This window comes from Panulirus ornatus, chromosome 3 (assembly GCF_036320965.1).
Source record: "Panulirus ornatus isolate Po-2019 chromosome 3, ASM3632096v1, whole genome shotgun sequence".
NCBI classification, from domain to species: domain Eukaryota; kingdom Metazoa; phylum Arthropoda; class Malacostraca; order Decapoda; family Palinuridae; genus Panulirus; species Panulirus ornatus.
In genome coordinates this window covers 56,307,587-56,326,592 of record NC_092226.1, presented here as the reverse complement: position 1 = coordinate 56,326,592, position 19,006 = coordinate 56,307,587, and the positions used below count along the sequence as shown (strand labels likewise).

The 19,006-nt window shown below is 44.8% G+C and overlaps 1 protein-coding gene across 1 annotated transcript in view; it reads right to left on the bottom strand.

Moving 5' to 3' along the window:
- The window catches only part of LOC139762750 (uncharacterized), a 148,326-nt gene extending 132,673 nt beyond the window's left edge, over nucleotides 1-15,653 (bottom strand). Inside the window, 1 exon segment of the mRNA XM_071687848.1 lies at nucleotides 15,258-15,653. Within this exon segment, the coding sequence (XP_071543949.1) occupies nucleotides 15,258-15,309 (52 nt within the window). The 5' untranslated portion in view covers nucleotides 15,310-15,653.
- Nucleotides 15,654-19,006: the final 3,353 nt, after the last annotated feature.

The following is a 19,006-nucleotide window of genomic DNA, read 5'->3' as shown; positions in this document are numbered from 1 at the left end:
ACACCAGAGAGGATAGTGAGAGTAGAACTGTAACACCATAGTGGATAGTGACAGTAGAACTGTTACACCACAGTGGATAGTGACGGGACAGCTGTAACAAGAGTGGATAGTGACGGTATAGCTGTTAATCAGAGTGGATAGTGACAGTAGAGTTGTTACACCATAGTGGATAGTGACGGTAAAGCTGTAACACCAGAGTGGATATTGACGGTAGAGCTGTAACACCAGAGTGGATAGTGACAGTAGAGCTGTAACACCATAGTGGACAATAACGGGAGAGCTGTAACACCAGAGTGAATAGTGACGGGAGAGCTGTAACATCAGAGTGGATAGTGATGGTAGAGCTGTAACACCAGAGTGGATAGTGACAGTAGAGCTGTTACAACATTGTGGGTAGTGACTGAAGATCTGTGACCCCAGAGTGGATAGTGACAGTAGAGCTGTTACGCCAGAGTGAATAGTGACGGTAGGGCTGTAACAGCAGAGTGGATAGTGACGATAAAGCTGCAACACCAGAGTGGATAGTGACGGTAAAGCTGTAACACCAGAGTGGATACTGACGGTAGAGCTGTAACACCGGAGTGCATATTGACGGTAGAGCTGTTACACCAGAGGGGATGGTGAAGGCAGAGCTGTAACATCAGAGTGGAAAGTGACGGTAGAGCTGTAACACCAGAGTGGATAGTGACGGGAGAGTTGTACTACTAGAGTGGATAGTGACGGTAAAGCTGTAACATCAGAGTGGATATTGAGATAAAGCTGTAACACCAGAGTGGATAGTAACGGTAGAGCTGTAACACCAGAGTGGACAGTAACGGCAGAGCTGTAACACCATAGTGGATAGTGACGGGAGAGCTGTACCATCAGAGTGGATAGTGACGGGAGAGTTGAAACACCATAGTGGATAGTGATGGTAAAGTTGTAACCCCATAGTGGATATTGAGGGTAGAGCTGTACCACTACTGCGGATAGTGACGGTAGAGGTGTAACACTAGAGTGGATAGTGAGAGTAGAACTATTACACCATAGTTGATATTGAAGAGAGAGCCGTAACACCAGAGTGGATGGTGGCGGTAGAGCTGTAACACAAGAGTGGGTAGTGATAGTAGAACTGTTACACCATAATGGATAGTGACGGGAGAGCTGTAACATCAGAGTGGATAGTGACGGTAAAGCTGTAATATCATAGTGGATAGTGACGGTAGAGCTGTAACATCAGAGTGGATAGTGACGCTAAAGCTGTAACATCAGAGTGGATATTGATGGTAAAGCTGTAACACCAGAGTGTATAGTGACGGTAAAGCTGTAACACCAGGGAGGATAGTGACGGTAGAACTGTAAAACCAGAGTGGAGAGTGACGGTAGTGCTGTTACACCATAGTAGATAGTGACGGTAGAGCTGTAATACCACAGTGGATAGTGATGGAAGAGCTGTTACACCAGAGTAGGTAGAGACGGTAAAGCTGTAACATCAGACTGGATATTGAGGGTATAGCTGTAACACCAGAATGGATAGTGACGATAGAGCTGTAACAATAGAGTGGACAGTGACAGTAGAACTGTTACACCATAGTGGATAGTGACGGGAAAGCTGGAACACCAGAGTGGATGGTGGCGGTATAGCTGTTACACCAGAGTGGATAGTGACAGTAGAGCTGTAACACAAGAGCGGATAGTGACGGTAAAGCTGTAACACCAGAGTGGATAGTGACGGTAAAGCTGTAACCCCATTGTGGATATCGAGGGTAGAGCTGTAGCACCAGTGCGGATAATGACGGTAAAGCTGTAACACCAGAGTGGATAGTGAGAGTAGAACTGTTACACCATACTTGATATTGACGAGAGAGCCGTAACACCAAAGTGGATGGTGGCGGTAGAGCTGTAACATTAGAGTGGACAGTGACAGTAGAACTGTTACATCAAAGTGGATAGTGACGGGAGAGCTGTAACACCAGAGTGGATGGTGATGGTAAAGCTATAACACCAGAGTGGACAGTGACGGTAGAGCTGTAACACCAGAGTGGATAGTGACAGTAGAGCTGTTACACCATTGTGGATAGTGACAGAAGAGTTGTTACACCATAGTGGATAGTGACGGGAGAGCTGTAACATCAGAGTAGATAGTGACAGTAGAGCTGTTACACCATAGTGGATAGTGACGGGAGAGCTGTAACACCAGAGAGGATAGTGAGAGTAGAACTGTAACACCATAGTGGATAGTGACAGTAGGACTGTTACACCATGGTGGATAGTGACGGGATAGCTGTAACAACAGAGTGGATAGTGACGGTATAGCTGTTACATCAGAGTGGATAGTGACAGTAGAGCTTTTACACCGTAGTGGATAGTGACGGTAAAGCTGTAACACCAGAGTGGATATTGACGGTAGAGCTGTAACACCAGAGTGGATAGTGACAGTAGAGCTGTAACACCACAGTGGACAATAACGGGAGAGCTGCAACACCAGAGTGAATAGTGACGGGAGAGCTGTAACGTCAGAGTGGATAGTGATGGTAGAGCTGTAACACCAGAGTGGATAGTGACAGTAGCGCTGTTACAACATTGTGGATAGTGACGGAAGATCTGTGACCCCAGAGTGGATAGTGACAGTAGAGCTGTTACACCAGAGTAGATAGTGACGGTAGGGCTGTAACAGCAGAGTGGATAGTGACGATAAAGCTGCAACAGCAGAGTGGATAGTGACGGCAAAGCTGTAACACCAGAGTGGATACTGACGGTAGAGCTGTAACACCGGAGTGCATATTGACGGTAGAGCTGTTACACCAGAGGGGATAGTGAAGGCAGAGCTGTAACATCAGAGTGGAAAGTGACGGTAGAGCTGTAACACCAAAGTGGATAGTGACGGGAGAGCTGTACTACTAGAGTGGATAGTGACGGCAAAGCTGTAACATCAGAGTGGATATTGAGGTAAAGCTGTAACACCAGAGTGGATAGTAACGGTAGAGCTGTAACACCAGAGTGGACAGTAACGGCAGAGCTGTAACACCAAAGTGGATAGTGACGGGAGAGCTGTACCATCAGAGTGGATAGTGACGGGAGAGTTGAAACACCAGAGTGGATAGTGATGGTAAAGTTGTGCCCCCATAGTGGATATTGAGGGTAGAGCTGTACCACTACTGCGGATAGTGACGGTAGAGGTGTAACACTAGAGTGGATAGTGAGAGTAGAACTATTACACCATAGTTGACGAGAGAGCCGTAACACCAGAGTGGATGGTGGCGGTAGAGCTGTAACATCAGAGTGGATAATGACGGTAAAGCTGTAACAACATAGAGGATAGTGACGGTTGAGCTGTAACACCAGAATTGGGAGTGACAGTAGAGCTGTTACACCATAGTGGATAGTGACGGGAGAGTTGTAATATCACGGTGGATTTTGACGGTAGAGCTGTAACACAAGAGTGGATAGTGATAGTAGAACTGTTACACCATAATGGATAGTGACGGGAGAGCTGTAACATCAGAGTGGATAGTGACGGTAGAGCTGTTACACTATAGTGGATAGTGACGGTAGAGCTGTAACATCAGAGTGGATAGTGACGCTAAAGCTGTAACATCAGAGTGGATATTGATGGTAAAGCTGTAACACCAAAGTGTATAGTGACGGTAAAGCTGTAACACCAGAGAGGATAGTGACGGTAGAACTGTAACGCCAGAGTGGATAGTGACGGGAGAGCTGTAACACTAGAGTGGATAGTGACGGTAGAGCTGTAAAACCAGAGTGGATTGTGACGGTAGAGCTGTAACACCAGAGTGAATAGTGACAATAGAGCTGTTACACCATAGTGGATAGTGACGGTAGAGCTATAACACCATAGTGGATAGTGACGGTAGAGCTGTAACACCATAATGGATAGTGACGGTAGAGCTGTTACACCAGAACAGAAAGACGTTAGAGCTATTACACCATAGTGGATAGTGACAGTAGAGCTGTTACACCAGAGTGGATAGTGACGGTATAGCTGTTATACCAGAGTGGATGATGACGTTAGAGCTGTTACAATATAGTGGATAGTGACGATAGATCTGTTGCACCACAGTGGATAGTGACGGTAGAGCTGTTACACCAGAGTGGATAGTGACGGTAGAGCTGTAACACAAGAGGGCATAGTGCCGGTAGAGCGTCACGCCAGAGTGGATAGTAAAGTATAGCTGTTACACCAGAGTGGAAAGTGACGGTAGAGCTGTAACACCAGAGTGGATAGGGAAGGTAAGGCTGTTACCCCAGAGCGGATAGTGAAGGTAGAGCTGCAACAACAGAGTGGATAGTGACGGTAGTGCTGTGATGCTAGAGTGGAAGTAACAGTAGAAGTGTGCTGGAGTGGATAGTGATGGTAGAACTGTGATGCTGGAGTGAATAGTGTCGGTAGAGCTGTGATACTAGAGTGGATAGTGACGGTAGAGTTGTGATGCTAGAGTGAATAGTGACAGTAGAGCTGTGATGCTAAAGTTAATAGTGACGGTAGAGCTGTGATGCTAAAGTGGATAGTGACGGTAGAGCTTTGATGGTATAGTTGATAGTGACGGTGGATGTGATGCTGGAGTGGATAGTGACGGTAGAGCTGTGATGCTTGGAGTGGACAATGACGGCAGAGCTGTGATGCTAGAATGGATAGTGACGGTAGAGTTGTGATGCTAGAGTGGATACTGACGGTAGAGCTGTGATGCTAGAGTTGATAGTGACGGTAAAGCTGTGATGCTAAAGTGGATAGTGACGGCAAAGCTGTGATGCTAGAATGTGTAGTGACGGTAGAGCTGTGATGCTAGAATGGATAGTGACAGTTGTGTTATGACGCTAGGGTTGTGACGCCAGTTGACTGACAATATAATTGTGACGCATCCGGGAAAATACACCTTTATATAGTTAATACCTACCAACAGATCTTACTAACATGAAGTTACACTATCTCTAAATCGTTAAGAATCCGCAAGATAGTACAGAAGTATGAAGAAGCATGAGAAATAATGAACTATGAACAGTAAAGTGTAGCATATGTCAGATATTATGTAACCATATGAATGCACACGTGCCGAAAAGATGGCACGTGGCAGTATGATGATACGTGATAGTATGATGACACGTGGCAGTATGCTGGCACGTGGGGGTATGATGAAACGTGACAGTAAGATGGCAAATGCCAGTATGATGGCACGTGGGAAAATGATGGCAAATGGCAGCATGATGGCACATGGTAAGATGATGGCAAATGGCAGCATGATGGCACGTGGTAAGATGATGGCAAATGGCAGTATGATGGCACGTGGTAAGATGATGGCAAATGGCAGTATGGTGGCACGTGGTAAGATGATGGCAAATGGCAGCATGATGGCACGTGGTAAGATGATGGCAAATGGCAGCATGATGGCACGTGGTAAGATGATGGCAAATGGCAGTATGGTGGCACGTGGTAAGATGATGGCAAATGGCAGTATGATGGCACGTGGTAAGATGATGGCAAATGGCAGTATGATGGCACGTGGTAAGATGATGGCAAATGGCAGTATGATGGCACGTGGTAAGATGATGGCAAATGGCAGTATGATGGCACGTGGTAAGATGATGGCAAATGGCAGTATGATGGCACGTGATACAAATAAAGCAAACGGCAGTTGGATGAGACATGTTAGTTTGACGCCAGACGATAGCATGAAGGAATGTGACAGCATGATGATACGTGACAGCATGACAATACGTGAAGGCAGCATGCATCCACTGAATGCTAGACCCGCACATAGATGTTTGACCTGCAAACTGGCGGTGTAATCTAAGACAAGACGAGAGGTGATCATTGGTGGTGGGTGGTGCAGAGTCTTGGAGGGTCAGTGGTGGTGGTGGTGGGGCAAGGCCTTGGAGGGTCAGTGGTGGTGGTGAGGCAAGGCCTTGGAGGGTCAGTGGTGGTGAGGATGCAAGGCCTCGGAGGGTCAGTGGTGGTGGGGATGCAAGGCCTTGGAGGCTTAGTGCTTACATGGGACTCAGCCTTGGAGGATCAATAATGTTTGAGCGAGAGAGCGGGACGAGAGGTGTTGGTGCAAGAAAGCGGGGTCAGCGGTGCTGGTGCAGGGTAGCCGGGCCAGTGGTGTTGGTACAAGCGAGTGGGGTAAGTGGTGTTGGTGCAGGGTAGCCCGGCCTGTGGTGTTGGTGCAAAAGAGTGGGGTTAGCGGTGTTTGTGCAGGAGAGCGGGGCGTGTGGTGTTGGTGAAAGGTGGCGGGGTTAGTGGTGTTGGTGCAGTGTAGCGGGGTTAGTGGTGTTGGTGCAGTTTAGCGGGGTCAGTGGTGTTGGTGCAGTTTAGCGGGGTCAGTGGTGTTGGTGCAGGAGAGCGGGGCCAGTGGTGCTGGTGCAAGAGAGCGGGGTCAGTGGTGCTGGTGCAAGAGAGCGGGGTCAGTGGTGCTGCTGCAAGAGAGCGGGGTCAGTGGTGCTGGTGCAGGAGAGCGAGGAGAGTAGTGTTGGTGTAAGAGAGCGGGGTCAGTGGTGCTGGTGCAGGAGAGCGAGGAAAGTAGTGTTGGTGTAAGAGAGCGGGGTCAGTGGTGTTGGTGCAGGAGAGCAGGGAGAGTAGTGTTGGTGTAAGAGAGCGGAATGTGTGGTGTTCGTGCAGGAGGGCGGGGCCAGTGATTTTAGTGCAGGAAAGTGGGACCTGAGGTGTTGGTGCAGGGAGCGGGATCAGTGGTGTTGGTGTAGGAGAGCTGAGTCAATGGTGTTGGTGCAGGAGAGTGGTGTCTGCCCTTGTTGGTACAGGAGAGTGGGGCCTGTGGTGTTGTTGCAGGGGAGCGGGGCCTGTGGTGTTGGTGCAGGAGAACGGGGCCTGTGGTGTTGATGTAGGGGGACGGGGCGTGTGGTGTTGGTGCAAGAGAGATGGGGCAAGTTAGAGAGGCTAAACGTGTTGATGCAAGGGAGTGCAAGGGGAGTGGTGTCTCAGGAGGATGGGGGGCACTAGTCCTGGTGAGGGAGGGAGGGGGGAGGTAGAGTATTAGAAGGGTGGGGGGGGGGGGGCGTAGTGAGAGAGTAACTCACCTTGAGGTCGTGGGTCGAGGGAGGGAGGAGCCACCCATCCGCCGCCCCCACTGTACCCACCTCCTCACCCACCTACCCCAAACTCAACTTGCTGGTCAACTAGAGTCACCTCTACCACCTCCTGCAGTAGCCAGGACTTCCTTCAAGCAGATAATCTATTTGCTTTCATCTTTACATATTAGTTAATAGTGCAGTCGGGTTTTTCAGCTACCACTGTCTGACATGGATATATATCTATCTATCGTTCACTTTCCCACCGCTCACCAGGGAAACCTAATTTGGCCCGTCTGCTGCCATGTTGCTTCTCAATAAGCTTGGCCAATAGTCCCTGTGTACGCAAATTTGGCCTATCTGCTGCCATGCTGCCTCTCACGAAGCTTGGGCAATACTTCTGATGAGTGCATGTTTGGCCTGTCTGCTGCTATATTATCTCATCACGCTTGGCCCATAGTCCGTACGTATGCAGGTATACCATTCACTATATTTCCAACATCCAGTTAACATAGCCAGTCCTACATGATAACATAGTAGTTCCCTTTCCTCTACAAGACAAATGCCTTCCCACGTATCCTCGGACTGTTGCCTGTGTTAGATGCTAAAACTTCCAAAAAGACATCAAAACAGTCTTTGGCTCTACGTGAACACAAAGCGGCACTCTGGGGATGACTGATCATGTTTTCCGAAAGCTCAATGTGCCCATGAAAAATCTGAAGAGGTGGCAACTCTTCGCTTGCTCCAGCTATCTTATTCCCCGGACCTCACCATGCCATTGATTGATATTCTATAGGTTTAAGCGAACTAACTTCACTCCTTCCACAAAAATGGAATTAACGACAGTGATATGAACTACACGTCATAAAATGGAATATGGATTGTTATAAGCTCCTGGCGTTATAAGAACCTGTGTGTGTGTGTGTGTGTGTGTGTGTGTGTGTGTGTGTGTGTGTGTGTGTGTGTACAGATTTGCCAAGTCTTGTCAACGACAGCCCCGTTCACTGGAAGTATCGGTCTCATCTCCTAGCTCTGGGGTGCCATAACTGCCGACATGGGTCGTGCATAATTACTAATGTGCGTGTTAAGGGGTGAGAGATTTACACTCTTGTTGTTTCGTCTTATGTCAGACTGTACGTATTGTCTGTGTACACCTAACCAAGGAGCATCACTATCCTGGGATAGTGCCAACTTGGCCGCAGGCATGATCCTTCGCAATCCTTTCTTTGTCTTTTCCATAATTGTCCTTGGTCAGTGTGTGGGTCAGTACAGATGTCCTGGGTCAGTGTGTGGGAACTGCAGTTGTCCTAGGTCACTTTGTGAGAAATACAGATGTCCGGGGTCATTGTGGGAAATACAGATGTCCTGAGTCACTGAGTGGGAATTACAGCTATCCACTGAGGGTCACTGTGTGGGGAAATACTGATGTTCTGGATCACTTTGTGGGAAATACAGTTGTCCTGGGTCACTTTGTGGGAAATACATATGCCATGAGTCACTTTGCGGGAAATACAGATGTCCTGAGTCACTGTGTGGGGAACTCAATCAATCATGTTCAACTAACTGGAGCAACAATAAAGCAAACCTTCAAATGGTTCTTCATAACCAGTTTGTTAAGCTTTATTTTCGTCGTTGCGTCGTAAACGTATTCAAACATAATGGTAATAATAATATTAATACTACGTAACCCCAAGACCACTTTTAAGGGGCTCCTGCAGCTTCAAGGCTGAGCACGCAGCAGCAGGAATATGTCGGGTTACTTTGGAGCAAGAAGTGAGACTGTACTTGTTTACGTCTGTTGACGATGATTCAGCCTCGACGAAGGTGACTTCCCAGTCGTGTATAACCACGTGCAGGCGGAGTCCGGCAACACCATACATGCGGATTTAGAATTTCTTCTCATACTTGTTCTTCGTTTCGTCTCATTTGCTCACATCTACTCTCTAGCATGCATGTATAATGCAACGAAACTAGAGCCCAGTATATATATATATATATATATATATATATATATATATATATATATATATATATATATATATATATATATATATATATATATATATATATATATATCCCTGGGGATAGGGGAGAAAGAATACTTCCCACGTATTCCCTGCGTGTCGTAGAAGGCGACTAAAAGGGATGGGAGCGGGGGGCTGGAAATCCTCCCCTCTCATGTTTTTTTTTTTTTTTTTTTTCCAAAAGAAGGAACAGACAAGGGGGCCAGGTGAGGATATGCCCACAAAAGCCCAGTCCTCTGTTCTTAACGCTATCTCGCTAATGCGGGAAATGGCGAATAGTATGAAAGAAAAAAAGATATATATATATATATATATATATATATGTATATATATATATATATATATATATATATATATATATATATATATATATATATATATATATATATATATATATATATATATATATATATATGGAGGTGAAATCGCACTTCATATAATTTCATCTAACGTAATTCTTCTATATGTGTGGCACGAGATGTTTCGTGGAGACAGTCCACCTCATCAGGTGCCAGTACTTGATAACGTTATTTGAATCTCAACATCACAACAGAAGTACCGTCAGGCGTCTAGTATGTAATTCTGAGAAATAAATAACGTTATTAAGTACTGGCACGTGATGAGGTGAATTGTCTCCACGAAACATACCGTGCCACATGCATAGAAAAATTACATGTTAAATAAGATCATGTGAACTACTGAAGTGCGACTTCATAACATTCATCACGGACTAGTGTAATCATATATATATATATATATATATATATATATATATATATATATATATATATATATATATATATATATATATATATATATATATATATATATATTGGAAAGGATCACAATTTTGCGCGTGATCAAGATATTCCTATGAGTCCACGGGGAAAATGAAACACGGTAGGTTCCCAGGTGCACTTTCGTGTAATAATCACATCATCAGGGGAGACACAAGAGAGAAACATAACAGTCAGTTGATATGCAACGAAGGGACGTAGCTAGAACGCCATCTGGTAAACATGATTTATCGCATGCTTGCCAAATGGCGTCCTAGCTTCGTCTCTCTTGTGTCTCCCCTGATGATGGGATTATTACACGAAAGTGCACTTGGAAACCTATCGTGTTTCATTTTCCCCGTGGACATCATATCTTGATCACGCGCAAAATTGTGATCCTTTCTAATATATACATATATGTATTTTTTTTTTTTTTTGCTTTGTCGCTGTCTCCCGCGTTTGCGAGGTAGCGCAAGGAAACAGACGAAAGAAATGGCCCAACCCACCCCCATACACATGTATATACATACGTCCACACACGCAAATATACATACCTACACAGCTTTCCATGGTTTACCCCAGACGCTTCACATGCCCTGATTCAATCCACTGACAGCACGTCAACCCCTGTATACCACATCGATCCAATTCACTCTATTCCTTGCCCTCCTTTCACCCTCCTGCATGTTCAGGTCCCGATCACACAAAATCTTTTTCACTCCATCTTTCCACCTCCAATTTGGTCTCCCACTTCTCCTCGTTCCCTCCACCTCCGACACATATATCCTCTTGGTCAATCTTTCCTGACTCATTCTCTCCATGTGCCCAAACCATTTCAAAACACCCTCTTCTGCTCTCTCAACCACGCTCTTTTTATTTCCACACATCTCTCTTACCCTTACGTTACTTACTCGATCAAACCACCTCACACCACACATTGTCCTCAAACATCTCATTTCCAGCACATCCATCCTCCTGCGCACAACTCTATCCATAGCCCACGCCTCGCAAACATACAACATTGTTGGAACCACTATTCCTTCAAACATACCCATTTTTGCTTTCCGAGATAATGTTCTCGACTTCCACACATTCTTCAAGGCTCCCAGGATTTTCGCCCCCTCCCCCACCCTATGATCCACTTCAGCTTCCATGGTTCCATCCGCTGCCAGATCCACTCCCAGATATCTAAAACACTTTACTTCCTCCAGTTTTTCTCCATTCAAACTTACCTCCCAATTGACTTGACCCTCAACCCTACTGTACCTAATAACCTTGCTCTTATTCACATTTACTCTTAACTTTCTTCTTTCACACACTTTACCAAACTCAGTCACCAGCTTCTGCAGTTTCTCACATGAATCAGCCACCAGCGCTGTATCATCAGCGAACAACAACTGACTCACTTCCCAAGCTCTCTCATCCCCAACAGACTTCATACTTGCCCCTCTTTCCAAAACTCTTGCATTCACCTCCCTAACAACCCCATCCATAAACAAATTAAACAACCATGGAGACATCACACACCCCTGCCGCAAACCTACATTCACTGAGAGCCAATCACTTTCCTCTCTTCCTACACGTACACATGCCTTACATCCTCGATAAAAACTTTTTACTGCTTCTAACAACTTTCCTCCCACACCATATATTCTTAATACCTTCCACAGAGCATCTCTATCAACTCTATCATATGCCTTCTCCAGATCCATAAATGCTACATACAAATCCATTTGTATATATATATATATATATATATATATATATATATATATATATATATATATATATACATATATATATATATATATATATATATATATATATATATATATATATATATATATATATATATATATATATATATATATATATTTTATTTTATTTATTTTGCTCTTTCGCTGTCTCCCGCGTTTGCGAGGTAGCGCAAGGAAACAGACGAAAGAAATGGCCCAACCCACCCCCATACACAATGTATATACATACACGTCCACACACGCAAATATACATACCTATACATCTCAATGTACACATATATATACACACACACAGACCCACACATATATACCCATGCACACAATTCACACTGTCTGCCTTTATTCATTCCCATCGCCACCTCGCCAAACATGGAATACCATCCCCCTCCCCCCTCATGTGTGCGAGGTAGCACTAGGAAAAGACACCAAAGGCCCCATTCGTTCACACTCAGTCTCTAGCTGTCATGCAATAATGCCCGAAACCACAGCTCCCTTTCTACATCCAGGCCCCACACAACTTTCCATGGTTTACCCCAGACGCTTCACATGCCCTGATTCAATCCACTGACAGCACGTCAACCCCGGTATACAACATCGATCCAATTCACTCTATTCCTTGCCCTCCTTTCACCCTCCTGCATGTTCAGGCCCTCGATCACACAAAATCTTTTTCACTCCATCTTTCCACCTCCAATTTGGTCTCCCACTTCTCCTCGTTCCCTCCACCTCCGACACATATATCCTCTTGGTCAATCTTTCCTCACTCATTCTCTCTATGTGCTCAAACCATTTCAAAACACCCTCTTCTGCTCTCTCAACCACGCTCTTTTTATTTCCATACATCTCTCTTACCCTTACATTACTTACTCGATCAAACCACCTCACTCCACACATTGTCCTCAAACATCTCATTTCCAGCACATCCACCCTCCTGCGCACAACTCTATCCATAGCCCACGCCTCGCAACCATACAACATTGTTGGAACCACTATTCCTTCAAACATACCCATTTTTGCTTTCCGAGATAATGTTCTTGACTTCCAAACATTCTTCAAGGCTCCCAGGATTTTCGCCCCCTCCCCCACCTATGATTCACTTCCGCTTCCATGGTTCCATCCGCTGCCAGATCCACTCCCAGATATCTAAAACACTTTACTTCCTCCAGTTTTTCTCCATTCAAACTTACCTCCCAATTGACTTGACCCTCAACCCTACTGTACCTAACAATCTTGCTCTTATTCACATTTACTCTTAACTTTCTTCTTTCACACACTTTACCAAACTCAGTCACCAGCTTCTGCAGTTTCTCACATGAATCCGCCACCAGCGCTGTATCATCAGCGAACAACAACTGACTCACTATATATATATATATATATATATATATATATATATATATATATGTATATATATATAACCAAGAGCAATAATGGTAAATTCAAACACAGCACATTAAAAAAAAACTATCAACACCGAAATATTCAATCCTTAAGAGAAACAACTGGGTAACAATGTGCTTTAGGGGTTAACGAAACTGTTCAGAGGAAAATCCCATACAAATGGAATATTTCAAAACCCTTCTTTCTCTCGCCTATTCTTGACACATCTCTAAAACAGCTTATCAATGAGTCCAGACATTGTTATCTGGCCAGAAACTATCCGAACTACCAGTAAATAACGTAAAACCTCCAGTATTAACTGGGCTGTTGCTGTATGTCCACTTGACACAGAGATCGTGTCACAAACCAAACAGAGATGATACAACATGAAAGTTGCTTTCTCTTCAAGGATATTGTTCTTAGATGTGACTGGCATTGTGACGAGAGGTAAACCCTGATATCAAGCCTGGCTCATCTGCCTCTTTTTAAACCTGACTTGGTGCTACAAAAGTAAACCTACGGGTGCTGCGTTAGTAAACCATGAAACTAGGGAATATGTTCCGACAGCAAACTGCAGTAAATAACTGAAGTAAACCAGATGGATGATATTCATGTACACCTTGGGTAATGTACCAAAGTAAGCCATGGGGTGGTACACATACAAACCATGGTATGTTTACGAAGCAATACAAAGATGATACTGAAGTAAACCACCGTAATGTTACTTCAGTAAACCGGAGGCTGTTGATAAAGTAACTAGGGATGTTACTTGATTTGTTAAAATATGTTTGCCAACCAGAGGTTACTGGTGTAAACTAGTAAAACAATGTCACTGATGTAAACCATGCGTTTACCGAAGAAAAACAATGAATGGCACTTAAGTTACTAAGTTAAACGGAAAACCTTATCTAAATGAAGCAAATAATGCAAACTAATGAACTTTGTGTCAACCAGAGTATGCAACAAAATCCACTGGACTTTAACGAAGTACTCTAAAGTGAGGTTGAAAATATGAGTTGTTAATGTTACTTAAAGGAATCTCAGGCCGTAATCCAGGTTAATCTATTGAGATACGTTGGCATTAACCAAAACAATGTAACTCAGGTAAACCAATGCAAGTTACTGAAGAAAACCAATGGTTAGTGCTGAGGTGAACTTGATGTTACGTAGATACAAGTTACACAGAGTTCTTCGTTGGTCCTCAGACCAAGGCAAACAATCCATGGAGGTAACCTGAAGTAGATCGCATACAGGAAAGTACATGGGTATATTAAATTTATCTGGGCCGTGCTGCTGAAGTCAACTCTAAGGTGATGTTACAGATTTGAACATAGGAGGATATTAACGAGTACATATAAGGGGATATAGCTGACGTAACGCAAAGTGGACCACTACATACATAAATCTAAGAGAACGTTGCTGAAGTAAACTAATTCGGTATCATTCAAGTAATCATTAATAGTTTTTATGGCAAAGATCTTTAATAAAGAAAAATGATCAGAGATAACTCGCCCGACGTGAAGGATAATGGATGTAAACAGGATGTAATCAGATGTAATCTCACATATTCTAATAAAGAGGGCAAGATCATTACTGTACAGTAAACGTTACCCAAGTATCAATGTGACAAGCAAGTTGCAAATGTTAAATTTAACCACAAAATTTCCAAAGCTGAAATCTGTTCATATGACAAACGCAGGACTAATGAAAACGGCACGACTAAGGTAAACTGAGGATAATTTTCGAAATAAAGAAAACCCACAGTTTTCCCATAAGTTGTTCAGGAGCGAAGAACTTTGTATTATCTTAACAAAGAAATAATGCTACATGCAACTAAAGAACATGGGATGCGAGGAGGGAGTAAACAGCCCTGTCAGCTATAACACAATGTCTGATTCGTGCAAAAATAAGAGAAACAATTAAAACAGTACGTGAGAAATGTACTTCAATGTGCACACCAAGTAATGCTGACTGAGTCAACTTTTGTTTAAAAATGAATATTTTGTTGATGTCTCATCCACAGGGAAAAAGTCAGCAACTGAGTAGGAACCGATATGTAATATATAGTTTATGTTTGTCTCATAATCTACCGATTTCAGAGTTGCTCTATTTTTCTTTATTATTATTACGTTAATATTGTCGTCATCCGGAAATGTGACGTTCAAGTGTCGACAAACTTTGCTACATGTACGTCTGTATTACAGTTTAGTAAGAAGGGTATAGGTACTTACGTGTTCACCACGGGAGACGAGGTGGAGCAATGCCAAATAGAGGAAACTGGCCCATACATACATACATACCTTCGTTCTGGACGATATGTCGTTCTTCCTGATATGAAGTGCACACGATCATGTTGATGCTGGCCCACCACACGCACCGCTCCCGCTAGTCTCAAAACACAATAACAAACTCTCTAAAGTCTACTTCGGCGAAGAAGTGACTTTAAAAGTCACATTGCACTACGGAAACACTATCGAACACCGAATTACCCTTTTATCACACTATATCTCCTTTAATACACAGATCTTGCGAGTGGATATTTCCAGTAAGATGACGTAAGTAGCACCAATCGTGGTTTATGATAGAGTGGGCACCTGGTGTGGTGTGAGGTATCGGTGGACGGTGGGCGAGGCACGGGTCCAGTGTGCACAGTCGCATCACACGTCCGACCACCACAACATCCCACAGCTCACTACCTCTCGGCCAGCCAGCCAGCCAGCCAGCCGCCTGCCTCGCGCGGCACAACTCCCGCCCCAAGCCCTCGGGGCTTGCGGGCTCAGAGCGGTCGCCGACTCGTAGAGGCTCGCATCTACCCCCTATCGCCCCGCCAGGCTGAGGCTTGGTTGACTCGTTGCCGGTGAGGCTGGTTGGCTGGTGGGTGACCCTATCAGACCCCGGAGTCACCCCGCGCCCCGCACCCTCCACCCGACCGCAGTGCACGGAGAGCGTTGCCGCCGCTCAGGCTGTCGAATGAGTCCCCGAGATGGCGTTCTCACCTGTGGTAACGTCTGTGGTCTGCAGAGCTGCTACAGGAATGTCAATTCATTGTGGTCGAACACACCAGTCATGGAAAGCGACACTGTCACCGCCGCCACTGCTCTGGATTATGATTCTGACCCATCCACACCTGCCGGATCTTGCTGGGCAAAATGTCCTGCCCAATTTCACGCTGGATTTGCTCTTCAAAATCATCTTTGCCATGTTCTGTTGAACATGTTTTGCAGAGGAACATTTTGACGGTGTTCTTTTATGCATTTTTATGACATTACTAAAATTTTGAGGGAGAAAAATTTGTTTTGGTGATGGAACATAAATCTACCACCTCTGAGATTAGCAAGACCTGTGCCATAACCTCATCAGCATCATCATCATCATCATCATCATTTCTGACGCACGCCTTCACGCCAGCAATTCTCAAGACAGACGTATTCTTGTGTTGTTCAGAGGAGGTGCAGCTTAGCCTTGTAGAGGTATGAATGGGGCGTGTGTGAGGCCCGAACCTGGTGAATGACAGGCTTGCGGATCCATGGCTGCACACCATCACAACACTCTCTCTCTCTCTCTCTCTCTCTCTCTCTCTCTCTCTCTCTCTCTCTCTCTCTCTCTCTCTCTCTCCCCCACCCCGCCACTATCATCCTGGCTCCACCTGCAGATGATGGCCGTTCCCGCAACTACCTGGCTCGATCTATTGGTAATGGTCACCTTCTCCTACCACTGTACTAGGCGATGATGGCCACCCTGCGCTACCACTCTCTGGCTCCACCCGTAGATCTTGGCCACCTCATACTATCATTCTCTGGCTCCACCTGCCGCTCCTGGTCACCCCCCACTACTACCCTAAGTCCATCAGTAGATTCTGGTCACCCCACACTACCACCCTAGGCCCATCAGTAGATTCTGGCCACCCGACACTACCATCTTTGGTCCACTAGTAGATTCTGGCCACCCCACACTTCCACTATAGATCCATTAGTAGATTCTGGCCACCCCAATAAATGATGGCCACCCCTCACCATTAACCGATACCCGCAACCAACTCCGGTTCCTACTGAAGACGGTGGGCATCCCCCCCATCCATCAACACTGCCATCCCCACTACAGTTGCTGATGGGCACCGTGTATTATCGCCCCCCTACCCACTACTGCTTCTAATGGGTGCGCATCACCCAGGCTACATCGACTGCCGCTGGGCACTACATGGAGATGACGAAGGTGGCACGCAACAAGTGAAGCAAAATCAATATGAACTATTAAACGTATATATTACACTACCAATGCATATGCAAAGGTAACAATACCAGACGGGTGTAGAGTCCGGTTTTACAATATCAGCAATGATTAAGGAACAATATTTACATTCGTTTTAAGCAGTAAGTCGTCAGTTCCAGGCACATTAAGAGAGAAGCCTGAGAGTTTACTCGCGGGTGAAACTAAAGAACATCAAGACAAAGGGATATTAGAATGGCTAATGATAGAGCACAGAGGAAAATGATACGAAAGTAAGATATTAAATGTAGAAACAAAGGAGGGAGAGAGAGAGAGAGAGAGAGAGAGAGAGAGAGAGAGAGAGAGAGAGAGAGAGAGAGAGAGAGAGAGAGAGAGAGAGAGAGAGAGAGAGAGAGAGAGAGAGACGGTGCTGATGGGAGAGAAGAAACAGGTAGCAGCAAACAAGAGTGGCAAACATTGTTGTCAGAATAAAGACTATACGAAGGAAGAGGAGGAGGAGGAGGTGGTGGCTATGATACAGAGGAACCAGCGGTAATAATAGCATGCAGGAGAAGAAACGCTGATGATTGTGGAGTGAAGATCCACCCAGTGAAGGAGGACCACGGGAATGGAGGAGGAAGGGGCAGGCCATGTACTCGTTGGCTGGCATGGGAGTCTGGCCAAAGTAAAAATAACCGAACCTGAATTGTGGCTGGGAGGAGATTGCCCAGGCCATCCTACACTGGACCAAGTTCCGCTAAGGGATTCATCCAACTGGTGAGGTAATCGGAGGCAGGAGCAACCAGACCTTCCGTGCAAGGGACAACCGTATCACGATTTGAAGCCAAGGTAACTTATATATATATATATATATATATATATATATATATATATATATATATATATATATATATATATATATATATATATATATATATATCGCTGGGGATAGGGGAGAAAGAATACTTCCCACGTATTCCCTGCGTGTCGTAGAAGGCGACTAAAAGGGGAGGGAGCGGGTGGCTGGAAATCCTCCCCCTCTCTCTTTTTTTTTTTTTTAATTTTCCAAAAGAAGGAGCAGAGGGGGGGGGGGGGCAGGTGAGCATGTTCCCTTAGAGGCCCAGTCCTCTGTTCTTAGCGCTACCTTGCTAACGCGGGAAATGGCGAATAGTTTGAAAGAAAAGATATATATATATATATATATATATATATATATATATATATATATATATATATATATATATATATATATATATATATATATATATATATATATATATATACATATATAGGAATAGTGGTTCCAACAATGTTGTATGGTTGCGAGGCGTGGGCTGTGGATAGAGTTGTGCGCAGGAGAATGGATGTGATGGAAATGAGATGTTTGAGGACAATGTGTGGTGTGAGGTGGTTTGATCGAGTGAGTAACGTAAGGGTAAGAGAGATGTGTGGAAATAAAAAGAGCGTGGTTGAGAGAGCAGAAGAGGGTGTTTTGAAGTGGTTTGGGCACATGGAGAGAATGAGTGAGGAAAGATTGACCAAGAGGATATATGTGTCGGAGGTGGAGGGAACGAGGAGAAGAGGGAGACCAAATTGGAGGTGGAAAGATGGAGTGAAAAAGATTTTGTGTGATCGGGGCCTGAACATGCAAGAGGGTGAAAGGAGGTTAAGGAATAGAGTGAATTGGAGCGATGTGGTATACCGGGGTTGACGTGCTGTCAGTGGATTGAATCAGGGCATGTGAAGCGTCTGGGGTAAACCATGGAAAGCTGTGTAGGTATGTATATTTGCGTGTGTGGACGTATGTATATACATGTGTATGGGGGGGGGGGCATTTCTTTCG